Source organism: Rhipicephalus microplus, chromosome X (genome assembly GCF_043290135.1).
Source record: "Rhipicephalus microplus isolate Deutch F79 chromosome X, USDA_Rmic, whole genome shotgun sequence".
In the NCBI taxonomy this organism is placed as follows: domain Eukaryota; kingdom Metazoa; phylum Arthropoda; class Arachnida; order Ixodida; family Ixodidae; genus Rhipicephalus; species Rhipicephalus microplus.
Window position 1 is genome coordinate 55957074 of NC_134710.1, and position 14943 is coordinate 55972016.

Sequence of the window (14943 nt, forward strand, 5' to 3'; positions counted from 1 at the left end):
AAAACAGAACGACCAATCCCTGTCAGGGCTATATCGTTCGAACGCGGTGTCAATTTGCTGTTGAATACCCATGCCTGTAATCCGAACATCATTAACGCCGAACTACGACCTTCTCTATCCCGATGGCCAAGCTATGTATACGTGCTCCACTAATCTCATGAATCCATAAAAATTCTTAGAAAAGACTTCATGCGGTCACAGTAAAAACGTCAGCAGATGAAGTGGTCTTACGCCATGAGAATCTGAAAAGAAAGCTCACCGTTCCACAAGTGCGCCATAAAGGAAAAAAATGGCAGCATATTCACGGAGTGAATGATGGAGAGTGGGACAAAGCATCCGTCCGTCCATTCGTTCTTGCTTCCATTCGTCCATGCGTCCGTCTGTGTGACCGTCCGTGTGTCCATTCGCCCGTCCGTGCGTGCGTCTGTTCGTGCTTCCGCACTTCCATCTGTGCGTCTGTCCCTGCGTTCGTCCATGCATCCGCCCCTGCGTCCGTCCATGCGTCCATCCGTCGGTGCAGCCATCCGTGAGTCCGTCCATGCATCTGTCTGTGTGTCCGTTCGTCAATCTATTCAATACTCCGAGTACCACCATCTCGCATCTTTTCATCATATATTCCCGATATAGAAGCACCGCCATCCAGCGGACATTCCAAGGGCTAAACGAGAGGTGGCACACGCACACTTTCTTACGGCTTGCGCTTCGTGTCTACTTCCCACCTTTAGCCACTTCGACTTCATGGTATATACTAGTTCACTGTATTCATGGCACTGCGGCTCAACGCTCGCTAAACCTTTCTAAAACCAAGGAGGTTATGCCCTGCGAGTATAACGTAGCAACCCTTTTGTGTCAAATAGTGCTCAATGTACATGCCAATGGCTGCTAATGGGGAATGAGAGACAGGAGAATTCGGCTTTTAGTTAACGCGCACGCTACAAATTTTTTATTGTTCAACAACGTGCAGGAGAAATCTACCACCGGCACCACCTTGCAGGTCAAAACGTAAGACTGGTTACACACTACGACTACGAGGGACGAACGGGTGCCGCGATAAGGAGCTTCGCCCCTAAAAAGATATCGTCCTATATATGTGAACGTCACTTCAAAATAGGGGCCATTCATGCGCTAAGCACTTTGTTTCGGATGAAGGAAGTCAAGAAACGTTAAAGGACCCGCCGTGGTGGTCAAGTGGTAACGGTGCTCGTCTACTGACCCGAAGGTCGCGGGATCGAATCCCGACAGCGGCAGCTGCATTTTTGATGGAGGTAAAAATGCTTGACGCCCATGTACTTAGGTTTAGGTACACGTTGAGAATCCCTAGATGATTGAATTTTGCGGAGCCCTTCATTACGGCATCTGTCATAATAATATCGTGGTTTTGGGATGTTGAACCCCAACATTTATTTTAAGTTTTAAAAAATAGCATTACGGTTGCTATTACGGTAAAGATAGTCGATTTAATTAAGAGAACAACCTGACATTGACGTCACCTGCCATGCTATCTTAGCGGCTGCGATGCTCAGCTGCTACGCACGAAGGCGCGGGCTCGATTACCCTCCGTCCATGTTGATAGTGGCAAAGTGCGTCATATAAGTTCCGACGTCCCCCAATAAAACACTAGAAATGAATTGATATGCATTTCATGTACACATATTTATTCTCGCAAGCTTAGCACGTGCTTTCGCATTTTACAACGAAAACACGCAGGTGCTCTGCGCACTCATTTTGAAAATAATGCTAGACACAGTATATTGAGTGAAAAAAATCAGGTAAATGTGTTTATTGTCTATATTATTGTCCCAAAGTGCACACGGAATACTTCGTCATGTTTGTATGTCTGCGTGCATACATACACATGCAACGCCAAATAGTTTAGGAGGAGAAGGGAATATTTCACAAATTCTCTCCTTCCCGCCCCAACCCCACCCCTGGCTACGTCAGTGTCTGTACTGTTACAATTATTCGGTCCGGACAGCATGCCTTACGTGGCACTCAAAGTGCACAAAAGCTGATCTGCCAGTCCTATAGGAATCTATTGAGCAGTCCTGGCGAGTTATGGCTTAACTAGCGAACGCACTTGATATGTGCAACGACCACTACTTCGCAATCAGTAGGCAGTTATTGCAAAGTAACGCTTCAGGAAGAGGGAACATAAGCGTGAAGGTATACTAAAAAAAGCAGCGGGGCACTCCTCCTGCTTGCAGTGCATCGTGACTTCTAACCCTTACAACACCTCTGTGGCGAACTTCTTTGAATTAGCCCCGCCGCAGTGGTCTAGTGGCTAAGGTACTCGGCTGCTGACCCGCAGGTGGCGGGTTCAAATCCCGGCTGCGGCGGCTGCATTTCCGATGGAGGCGGAAATGTTGTAGGCCCGTGTGCTCAGATTTGGGTGCACGTTAAAGAACCCCAGGTGGTCAAAATTTCCGGAGCCCTCCACTACGGCGTCTCTCATAATCATATGGTGGTGTTGGGACGTTAAACCGCACATATCAATCAATCCTCTTTGAATTAGACTCGTAGTGATGCTTCTTTGCATTCTAACACAAGAATATCAGGACATAACTGTGTTAGTATTTGAGGTGATGGTTCTTTGTGTTTGTTTCTGCAGAGACAACACCGCTAAAACTTGATCCCCAGCTCTTGGATAACAGTCCATACGAAGGGGGTGACCTCAACCGGAAATGTGTACTCACGCTGAGCATCGTATCTGTCGTTTTCAACATTGTCGTAGGAGGCACAGGGTTCGGTGAGTGACGAAAACCTCGTTTCTTGTGTGGAACCTTTTACGTGGAATGATTATCGGTACTGTAGTGATTTTTAAACTGCTCTAGTGAGCGGTATTATGTGTTTTAGTAGAGTATGTCTGCGATTGTAATGGTACGCTATACTTCAGTGAACTTCGACAGCCAATTTGCGCAAGTGTCTGCAGCCTTTTTCTTCTTAATAGTCAAAGTACAAAGCGCCAGGGTTGGTTCTTGTCACTTTCTGGTAACGCTTTGTATCCTTCAGGATTCGATCAAAACTTCCGTACTTGCCCTTATCTCTTTTTTTTTGTCTATTTCTTTTTTTCTGCTCCTCTTGGAATCCAGCTTCACCAATCGAATGAGAATTTTCACGCACAAACGAGAAACGTGGAAAACCGCTACTGTTCTTCAAATGGCACTGCATATTGTTTTTTGTTCAACCAATATGAATGCTTCGGTAGCGAAAACAGAAATAGAAATAAATGGCGCAGGAGAAGCGTTTTTTTTTTCCGGACTTAACCAACACTTGTTTTCATGTCAAGTCCACGTAATGCTAATGTTTGCTCTGTAGTATTGAATGAACACAAAGAAAAGTTATGGGCTAACAAATGTCACTAATGAGACCAAGCAAGCCGATTTCAGTGCTCTAATATTTCTGAGACACATTTTTCGTTAGTACAGGCACAATACTTAGCTGCCATCATATCGCCGATATGGCCCATGTAGCCCCGGTACACGTTTTTTTTTTAATTGTGGGCTGTAGAAACTAGAGAAACTCAGCAACCGAGGTTATAGAAACCCTTTGTACATCGCGCTAGCTAGAACAGGGCAGATACTAGTATCACTAAAGAAAACTGACAAGCAGGAAAGGGAGCAAATGTTTACAATATAGAAGGTGGCATATTTTCTGCTTCTTCAAAATGAGCCTGGAGCAATGTTTTCTTACCCTTTAGAAGAAGCTCTTGGGCAGGCTGAAGCCTAAGAATGGTTGTTTTGACAGACATTTTAATTGTGATAATAAATTATATTCTGAGAGGTAAAACTGAGTGGTATGAACACCGTTGGTGAACTGAGTTTTTATTAGAAAATTGACCGCATATTTTGTTCAGGAAATATCGGGCAGCGCTCCCCGCGAGAGGTAGTAGAACTCAATTATCCTCTTGATGCGCAGTATACATGTACGATGTGATAAGCGGTCACATTTCCTATGATTTTGTTGTAGCTGGGAATTGAATAGCAAAATTAATGTTAGAGGCGAAGTTCTCCGTAGGCGTTTTCCATTTATACGTGCATACAAAGATAGAAAAACTTTCAAGCTCTACCACCTCATAACGTCCACAACGGTTCAACTTAATATACTTTCTGCTTTACTGTTCAGTTTTAACTGTTTTGCTACGGAGAGGTCGAGGTCTATATTAACTCGGCTACTCAATATTGATAAGCTCTGCAGAAAAAATACTGAATTAAACTGAACAATCAGCGAAAACAAAAAAAAATATGACGACAGTCGGGACCTTTTTGCTGGGCATTTTTAAGGAGCTCGCAAACTTCATAATTCTGCATAAATTATCAGTTTAATAAAAAAGGCGTCTGATTTTTTGCGGAAAGTATGCAAATGAATTTGCTTAGAATACAGCATGCCTTGACGACTTTTTTTTGTTGTTACAGTGTTTGCGTTCCAAAGAAACAGTGCTTCGATATACGCATTCGCGGTAAGCTTGTTATTTCTTTTATTGATGTATTGTGTTGGTCCCTGCGGCTTGTGAGCTGGCGATGTTTTTGCTTTACGAGGTAATCTCTCTTCCAGGCCGAGTGCCTTCTGGACATGCTGTCTTCGATAATTGTGATATGGCAGTACTTAACGCCACATTACTCGTTTGCAAGAGAACGTCTGTAAGTACACATATCTAGCATACTACTTGTATTGCAAAGCATGGTGTTCAGTTTATTCAGCGTAATTTGTTTCGCGACACACAGAAACAAGTGCAATGAAAAGAGACCAATTTGCAATTGCAGTTACATTTTTATTATGCTTATATAAGATATGAAGGAAAAAGCAGGAAGGTCGTTGCACTTCAAGGCAGGGATAAGCGCTTAATATACAAAATGCAGACACCACTTTAAACAACTCGGTTTACTTCAATACCAATGTCGGCAAATACTTTCGACTTTGATGGAACGAACACTGTAACAATAAACCTTACACAGTGAGGTCACTGTATCGAGGGTTTTCAAACTATATATAAGGTCATCAGCCTTTTATATTGATATGTAGAACTTGTTGCCTGTGAATTTAGATTTAGTAATGCCAGAATGAATCAAATCTGTTACTTTGGTACACAGTTGAAATGCATGTTGTTTCATGCACCTCAAATAACTTCGCACGTCCATGTCCTCAATACGAAGCATGGACAGCTGTTCAGTGTATTTCAGAGGACAAATATTCTTTCACCTGACTTCAAATTTTTCAAGAAGCGCCCTATATCAACCTTGGCTGAATGTGATGTTATAGTCTACTCTGTACTTGTTTCGATTCTCGCTGTTATTTATTGAATAGTGCAAAAGTGAAGACCTACTGTGGCGTTAATACGTTCGCTCACTATAGGGAAAAAAAAAGTGGCGAAACTCTGAATGCAGCCAAGTTTTGTATGTGAATATTTTTGAAGCCCAATCGTAGCTGGCGCAATCATTGAGATATTTCCACCTTCGTACGCTTTCACTTTTTCGTTGTTGTTGTTGTTGTTGTTCCGGTGATCTGGCTATGTGGCCGATAACCACGGGCAGCACCTGCTTCCTTTCGATATCACTTTTCTTTTCCCCCTTCCTTTCGCCTGCGCGCCAGGCTCAACGTAATTGGTGAGGCGTTCGCTGGCAGTCGCACTCGTATTTACCCCCGTGTTGGTGCTTAAAGTGTGCCTTGTTTCTTTGTCGTTGTTTTTTCTTCTAGAGCCTGCATGCTTCTGGGACTGTTCTTTATACTCTCTGCAGTAGCCATTATCAGCAAAGCCATGGACGACCTAATCGTGCGGGAAAGCCCCACATGGGTAAGACGCCAAAGCTTTGTACGTTCTCAAGACTGCTCGTCGAGGCCGATAAGTTATGAAGCTTGCCGCGAATCAATCCGTCTCCCGGAGCGTGGAAGCACACGCTTCCGCCCGCTGTTCCGTCAGCCAGTTAGTCTTATCTAGCTTCGCTGAAGTGACTCTTGAGCCTTACCTGAGTGTAGGTCACCAGTGCAATTGGGAAATGAATGGTCTTAAGCGAAACATTCTTCTGAGTAAGCAGGAAGAATCGCGCGTTAACGTTGTGGGCTTAGCGCCACCGTCGTTAGCCCGAGCACGCCCAGCGCAGTGCAAAGGCCTCTCCCATGTTTATCTAATTAACTCTGTCTTGTGCTTGTGGCGGCTGTGAGCCCCGCTGCGGTGGTCTAGTGGCTAAGGTACTCGGCTGCTGACCCGCAGGTCGCAGCCGCGACAACTGCATTTTCGTTGGAGGCGAAAATGCTGTAGGCCCGTGTGCTCAGATTTGGGTGAATGTTAAAAAGCCCTAGGTAGTCGAAATTTTCGGAGCCATCCACTACGACGTTTCTCATAGTTATATGGCTGTTTCGGGACATGAAACCCCATATATCAACAGGACAGAAAGGTGGGCTAGTTGGTGATTCATAATTGTTATCAAATAATTTCTAATTGCACTCGTGCTGTGTGTTCTCCTTTGCTTCGTGTGTGTGTGTGCTTCTTCCACGTTCCTAGTTCACTGAACCATACATATCAATCATGTTGCGGTTGCGCTCATTGCTAGCCAGCTGTTGCATGAACCGTGGTTCAACAAAACATTTTTGGTGAGACTGTGCATGGCTATCGGAAAAATTTTGAGCACAAAAAACATGCATGCACAAGAATGAGAAGACAATACGGGCGCTGACGTTGTCTTCTCGTTCTTGTGAATGTCTTGTTTTTTTCTCCTGTAAAATGCCCTGTTAGTTTAGCGAACATGTTAAACAGGTTATTTGTTGCATGTCCTCGTCGACATTTTCGGGGGGTTTCAATTCACACGAAAGGCCAGCTTGACAAGTACGAGTATTGCAGTTAAGAGAACCCCGCTTCTGATCGCACTGCTCCTCAAGCACGTGCCCAAATATTCACGTAACCATCACGAAGATGACAATGATAAAATATATTCGGAGGGTGGTTTGCATTGACCCCGTGTACAGCGCATTCAAATGATGACATAGTCCAATTCAATGTTATTTCCAACGACGCTGCGTTTACCGGAACTCTCACTCTTACAAAGATTTTTTTATATATTATGTACTTCGCAAATATAAACTTGCCACTTCAGACCCATCCACTGTAATTGCTAAGCGTACGTGTTCACAATATGAGATCTAATTTTGTGTGCTCATCAAGCAATACTCGCTGGTGTACACTCAAATGTTTATATTTTTTTCGGGTTTTCCAAGGCGGACGAAAAAAGTGCTGGTAATTAAAAAGCAATGCTGGAAAGCAATGGCTGAAAGATAGAGGGTAAGCAGTAAAAATAACGAGTCATGCATGCCACAGTGGGCAAAGAAGGCGCTCGTCCCCGGTCTCGGCGCGACAGGTTATACACGCGACATCATTTCCGTGCATGCACGGTATTATGCACTTTCTCTCCTGTGAAATCGAAAAACTTTGTGTTGAAACTTGGCTTTTGTTTCGTTTCAGATACCCGTCCTCATTATCCTAGCAGGAGTTGGCGCAGCAGCCTGCTTTTTCTTGGCGGTTATCAAATTCATCCTGGCTAGGCGATTAGGAAGTTTGTCCTTAATCCTCGACGGTGAGTGAAGGTGGCATATTCAACGACTTTGCTTTCACAGCCACTGTTAGTCCGCGTCGGTAGAACAGTGGATAAGGTGCTCGTCTGCTGACCCGAAGGTCGTGGGTTCGATGCCGGCTGCGGCGGTCGCATTTCAATGGACGCAAGTCGATAGAGGCCTGTGCACTGTGTGTCGTCAGTGCACGTTAAAAAAAAAGGACAGTTAGTAGAAATTTCCGCAGCCCTTCACTAAAACGTCTCTCATAATCAGCTCGTCATTTTGGAACTTCGTAAAACCCCAGATATTGCTATACCCAAAGCCCGTTTACAATAATAGCCTAGCCTATCGCTTGACGTTTGGTGTACTCACATTTACTCCCCCCCCCTCCCCCCTAGCATATTTATTTTTCATGGCGTTGAGCCGCATTCGAGACAAATTACTTTACGTCATCTGGGGTGTAGTTAAACGACAAACTATGTTCCACACTTGCTTAAGAAACGCATGTAAACTTTTGCTGTTATTTGAGAGTGCAAGACTAGCTTGGTCACGAGAACCCTGCATGACATTTGGTTGACCACGCACTTGCTGTATGTTTTTCGCGTTTATTATTTACGTATCTATTTCTTTTTGTCAAGCCGTTTGCGTCAGGGGGGACTCGTGATTGCCTTTATAACTTCATTTGGACCGAAACTGGCACGAGAAGATAAGAGGGTTTGACGACTATGACTGTCTCGTCATGACATGAATCACAAGATAATCTTGTTGCTATACATCGTCAAGTCCTTTTTTCCAGATACGTGTGGCACATATCCGTATACCATGGGCCGCTGTATGCGGGTATGCGCCACAATTAAGTTTCATGTCAACCTATAGGAAGGACGTTAACAGGCGTTGATAATTTAAGTGCCAAAGCGTCAAGAAAAACAGACCTGTGCAGCGTTGACCCGATGAATGCAAAGAATAAAAATCATGCAGCAGTAATTGAACCAAATTCTGCGCGATGGTGTTGTCTTCACACAGCCGCGTGGCTCAGCCACGCGAGTTCTTCAAACTGCTTTGGAAGGAGACCTTATGCAGGCGTAATTTCAGTGCAATGAAATTTGTAGCTTCAGTGCTGGCTATATAATTTTGTAACAAAGCAAGAAACGTTACCTATGTGCTCCTATAATACTGGCATCATGTTGGGTTAACGTCAGTTGTGGTTTCAGTGTAGACTCGGTTTTATAGCAGTTACTAAACATTACAGTTGTGCTCCCATGATTCAAAAAGCTATAGCTAGCTACGATCACGCGTTGTTCAACCGATTAGAAATACATGCGAACCAAGTTGTATGATATTCATGTCATATTGCACCGTAAAGTGCAGTTCGTCTCAAACATAATGATGTGGGCGCCCTAATGTGAATGCGGACGTTACGTCATACCCTAAATTGCCCTTTAAATGCCACTGTAGTTGAAATTCCTGGCAAGGTCCACAATGTGCACACAGCTTACAAAAACAATTCGATCCAATTCCCAACGCTTGGCTCAAACCCAAATATATGTATTTACTGGTCATTCCAGACCAAGTGTCCTAAATATGGCGCTCGACCATCGCAGATTTTGCCGATAAAGTATACACTATTTTTTTTTTCTGTGTATCCCCCGCAGTATTTTGGTAAAACAATTTTGCTGGAAAAAAAATTTTGAAGACGATGGCGCCCCGTCATATTTCGCTATTTGGTAAAGTATGCGTAATAAAAAGTATACATAAAATTTATATCTCTGTGTTTAGCTTCGAAACAATCACTTGAGGTTTTGTTTAGTAGCGCTACTTTATGATTCTGAAAATATTATTTACCTGTTAGCTAAGCCTTTTGAAAAAACAAACAACAAAAGTCTTCAAAGTCCGGCATTTTTTTCCTTTGCTAACGGGAACTCTCTAAAAGCAATTGTAATAATATTGTAGTTTTCAGAAAAAATTTATTGTCCTTGAAGCTACCTAGCTTGCAGGTATACAAACACGAAAATTTCGAAGTGGTTAAATAGCGCAACCAAACGGAACCTATATAAGCTCAAGCGTCGTTTCGAAAAGCAACACACAAATATAAATTTTATAAACGTTTTTCTACTAGGCGCAATTAAGCAAAATAGAGTGAACTTTAAGGAGCCGTCACGGTGTTGAACAATTTTTCGAGCAACAATATTTGGCTGCAATAATCCGTGGGATATACGAAAATGTGCACTTTATCAGCAGAATCCGTGATGGTCTACAGCCACGTCTGCGACACTTGGCATGAAATAATCCATGTATATTATGTGCAGCATGGACAATTACTCCCCGACTGCATCGCATGTAACCGATCCCAACAAGGGGTGGGATCTGCTGAATGTTTTAAATTCACATTATGTTGGAGTACGACTAAAAGCATTGAGAGACAGCTGCTTATACTGATACACGTTGTGCAGCACTCGGTTTCGCGCCGAAGCAAAACGGCCAAATATAATTGTGGCCAAGTTAAATTTTGGCTGTCATTCAATTTCGAATACCATCACGCAGTTTTACCTCCAGAATATTTCTGTCAGTGACGCAAACCTAATCGCTGCCGTTCAATAATTCCGGCTCGCTAATGACTCACACAAATTAGTTCGTTTATATGTGTTCATTCATGTATTTACTTATGATTATCATTTCGTACTCGTATGTTGAACCGACACTTAGCTTGCTGTGATAAAAGGGCTTTGATGAGGTCCACATCTTGCGAAAGCGTTATAGTAGCATTAGGCATGTAAGCTTCAACAAATGAGATTGATCAAGAGAGAATAATCATGCACGTTGTTTATGTACTAAAGCGTAAGTTTATTAGCTACAAACTTTGTCGATTTGGTCACTTTCACGCTCGAGAAAGTCGCATCTCCACGAAGGTGCGTGTCTGTAAACTCAAACGCTCAGACTATATTCGTTCACAGTTTGTTCTATGCGTTGTCAACGAACGAACGAGTTATTCTACATGTCGCTAGCCTATACCTATAGAACGACCGAAGGCAGTTTTCTAGAGTTGTCACGGCTCACCAGTGTTCCATCTCCTGGAGGTTCTCACCCGCAACTATACCGCTGTGGCCTGAGTGATGCCTGCAAAAAACTTCTGTGCCTCCCACTCGTACCTGCAAAGGCCCCCTGTGCACTTCGAAGTGTCAGGGATATACAAAAAAAAAAGCGAGTCTGTCATCTGCAGCACTCAAGCAGATGTCATTGTACTTTTTGCATGTATTGTGCTAACCGAACTCATACTTATACGGACGGTTCGGTCTCTGGGAAGTAAGCTGGGCGCCTTCGTGGTTACACCGTCACTTGGTGTCTCAAATCAATAAAATAAGTCATTGCAACCCTGAGGACATGACGCAGTCTTTCAATGGCTGCCGGATCACTGTGGGATCAGTGGTGATTACGTTGCCGACAACACTGCCCGATGTGCCCGCGAAGGAGCACCCACACTATTCATACCCTTGTTAAGGGCCGATGCTGCAAGATAACTTTGCCACATCACGCATAATGACACGTTTATGCATTGAAATCTCGCACTGAACTCCACTCGTCACCCAATACACAATACACAATACATCGGTTCATTACTCCATTACAGCTGTCATCAAAGGCTTCGTAACAGGACGCTACAATGCATGCTGTGTCGGTAGTGGGTCGTCAGCGTAGCCTTCACCAACTCATCCAGTTATCGCATTGGTATGGCTGACTCATCCAAGTGCAACAACTGTGACTGTGTAGAAGCTCTTGACCGTCTTGTGCCGCTGTCTCAACTTTGAACAAAATCACCCGACTTTCCAGTATGCCTTGAGTAGACTGGATGATCGTCCCTTTACTCAGGAGAAGATCTTGGTTGCGTGGTTTTCAAGTGCATCAGCACAGAAAGCCACTCGAGTCTTTCTACATTTCTTGAGGGTAACATCGCTGAGCGACCACCGCTGAAACCCTGCATTGCGTGTGCGCTGTGTGTGCAGAACGCAATGTGCATCTCCTTTTCTCTCTTTTACTTCACTATTACCCTCTCCCCACGTGCAGAGTAGCAAACTGGGCGTAGTATAGTTAACTTCTCTACCTTTCTTACATTCTTTCTCTCTATTAAAGGCTCTTGTGTACAATATTTTTGCATTGCGACTGTGAGTGGCATCTCCTCTTTTTTCTTTTCAGGGATAAACTCCTTAATTAGCAGCTTTTGTGCCGTGGCCATAATTGTGAGCGACTTGGTGTACGACTCCAACCCCGAGGTCTGGTACATGGACGCCGTGCTTAGCACTGTTGCTGCACTCATCATGCTCCTCGTCGGGGCCAAGTAAGGGCTCACTGTGACACCATTTGGTAGAACTGTACACTACTTTTCTGCAGTTGCATTCACTAGTTGGATGATAGAGGAAAGGAGGTTTGGCTGCAGCGTCTTGGGGAAAGCTCTAGGGTTTAGCACTGGCCAATCACCACATTCCAAGATCAGTGCAGTGAGACTAAGACTAAAGGCACGTAAGGAGTGCTTCATTATTTAGGAACAAAGTCACTGTGCTTAAAAAAAAACGATGTACTATATGTGCTTTTGCAGTTTCACAGTTCGCTTTTCATATCGTATTTGGACCAAGAGTACATGGTTCTTCTCCATTTACCTGCACCAATGAAAAAAGGACGGACTGCAACTAATCCAAGAAGTTACCATACTAGCGTGAATAGAAAACTAATATCACTAGTTTGTTTTCTCTCACATTGCAAACGTGAGTAGCCTCTGAGCTGAGCCGGGCCCCTTGACTTTCAGCTTGTTCTTTTTCAGGGTGCTGTTTGAAAACTTGTCGATAGGACGTCCCGGCCACATGACACTTCAGTGAAACACGGCGACCTCGGGACAACGTATTTCCGTTTGGAATTGGGACGATTGCTCCCCTTAGTCCCGTTCTCTGTCCACACACTGTGAAGCAGCGCGGATGTTGCGTGCAAGTATCTTTTCTCCTGGCGTCCACAGCGGGCTACAAGGTGCCAGGGGACTCTGCACGTTCTCTGCTGGACAGACGGCGATGCTCTCACGTTCACCTGTGCACCGCAGTGTTCTCACAGTGGTGCGGTGGTACACCACCTTATTTAAGCTGAAGAGAGCGAACGAAGTGAGTTTAAACTCTCCGTGTGTGGCTTGTTAAGCCGCACGGGCAGCTGCGTATCCGAGGGTTACGAGAAACTTGGTTTCTCATGCGAAGATCTTTTCTTTATAGAGAAGTTGTGTCGTACGTATGGCAGTATGCTTGGTCGAGTGGTTGGTTGAACATTAGCGAGAGCGAGAGACGCTCACTAGCGCATTTCTTCTGTAAGGAGCGGTCCTACCATCAACTTAAACATGGCAAGGGAAAGGGTGGTCAATTATACGTTAACGCACACCACCGCATTCATTGGAGCCACTTCGTAGCTTGCACGAGCCGCTGGTCACGCTTTGCACTTGTGGTTAGCGTCACGCGCGGCTACGTGGCAGTGACGAAGTTGACTAGGTTGTGTCAGTCGCAGCTATGTCATTCTAACACGATGTAAGACCTTGATTTAGAAGCCAGAGGCGCACCGTCTAAGTACTTCAGAGCGCTGAGAGCGTTTCAGGGTGGATCAATTCCTTCGAGTCTTTCACAACCAATCAGTGTTACGTGCTTTGCGGCCATCTGGACGGGCTTCGATGCTGGCTGTAGGCATTCCAATATTATGGGAACCGCCAAATGAACACGCTCGAGGATCCCATTGTTATAGTTTAAACATTGCTATCAGTGAGAAAAATATATATAATTGCATGCATAACAAGTTTTTATTGTTTTATTCTGTGTGAATTGTCATCGTGTAAACAATGTTTAAAAATTACATTATAACATTGACATGTAGTGCAATTCGCCCACTTGTGAACCATGCTACAAGCATATTTATTTCTCGTTCGTTTGTTGTTTTTTCTTATTACGTCTGCTGTGAACACAATAAAAATATCATCCAAGCTTATTAGTAGCTTCTTGTGGATTCTTGTCGCTTTTTTCATTTATAAGCCAGTGAAACGATGGGAATTTACTTACCACTGAAAGTAAAAAACGGTATTTTTTGTCAGAGAGAGATAAAAAAATAGATCAAAAGTAAACCACGGGGAGGTTAACCTGATACAAGTAACTTGTTCGCTACCCTGCACAGGGGTGGGAAATAGGATTGTAACGAGGAGAGAGAGAAATTCTGCAAGGAAACAAACCTACCGAACAGCATTAACCCCACATCGCTTCAGCAACCCTATACGCAACTTATTAGGAGCCATCTTCTTTCATTGTAATCAGTCAGTCTAAAAGGTCTCAAATTCTGTGCATATAACTTAAAAATTGAAGGTTCTGGCCACCGCGATTCTCCTCCCGTACTACGACCGCTAGAAGTAAGGTCACTCGGTGGTGTTTCGGAAGCACTGGGAGATCACTCCGATTTCCTAGCCTAACAAACCAATCTGCCTCGAGAACCCATGCCTGATCTCCCTCACCGCGTTCGCGATATTGCTGTTTGAAGACATGGTACACAACTCGTGCCTATAGAATAACGGATACCTACCATACAGGAGCACCTTCTGCGCACGACACTCTTCCCACTCAAATAAGACCTCATCAATCACATTAGCGATCGGAGAATATGCTGCATATTGCCAGTCGATGTCTTTGTTACGTTATTCACTACATGATGCTGTGCCACCAGGACCTACGTGTGGGTCACTTACCCCCGTATTCACAAACGCTCCTCGACTCGACTTTCACCCTTCACTTGAGAGTTCAGCACTGCGCCACTGCTCGGCTGAAAATGGCGCTGCGCTACTCAAGAATAGCAGCAAATTATTACTGATATACAGTGGCTTGCCCTGCCTAGAGATGGCGCTTCCATCGGCTTTCTCAAGTGAAGGTGGAGCGTTGAGTGAAGGGTCGTTCTTGAATACGGGGGTTAGAGACTGACCGCATAGAGGCAGAGTTTAAAGCTGACGCCATCAAAGGGGAGCGTCACTTTCAGATGACCGCACGGAAACCGTAGTGAAAGCTTACTTGTTCAAAGGAAGGTTCAAGCGAAACTCCGATGCCCGCTACAATGACGCGGCCAAGTAAATACGCGTCGAAACGCGCACGCTGTCATCGAATAAACCGCAGGCAGCCAGCTAACATCGGTCACGTAGAAGGCGTGCAACGCAGAAACCTCGCCTCTACTATACATACGCAGACATAGCGGGCTCATTCACCGACTCGGGCAACTTCTCGAGAGTCTGCGTCAAAGCTTTCATCGTGCGTTTCGGATACTGTTGAATCCGATTATGAAGCTTTCAGCGAAATTGCCATCTGAGGAAGTCTGCGGAGCTTTGCTTGCATACAGACTGCACAAGTTACCCAGCGC

At 44.4% G+C, this 14943-nt stretch overlaps 1 protein-coding gene across 2 annotated transcripts in view; it reads left to right on the top strand.

Moving 5' to 3' along the window:
* The window catches only part of LOC119176068 (transmembrane protein 163a), an 89913-nt gene extending 77181 nt beyond the window's left edge, over positions 1 to 12732 (top strand). For both annotated transcript variants that reach the window (XM_075876697.1, XM_037427185.2), the window contains 7 exons: positions 2609 to 2746; positions 4413 to 4456; positions 4552 to 4637; positions 5692 to 5788; positions 7451 to 7562; positions 11728 to 11869; positions 12350 to 12732. In XM_075876697.1, the coding sequence (XP_075732812.1) occupies positions 2609 to 2746; positions 4413 to 4456; positions 4552 to 4637; positions 5692 to 5788; positions 7451 to 7562; positions 11728 to 11869; positions 12350 to 12404 (674 nt within the window). In that variant the 3' untranslated portion in view covers positions 12405 to 12732. The remainder of the gene's footprint in view (positions 1 to 2608; positions 2747 to 4412; positions 4457 to 4551; positions 4638 to 5691; positions 5789 to 7450; positions 7563 to 11727; positions 11870 to 12349) is intronic.
* The last annotated feature ends 2211 nt before the right edge of the window (positions 12733 to 14943 follow it).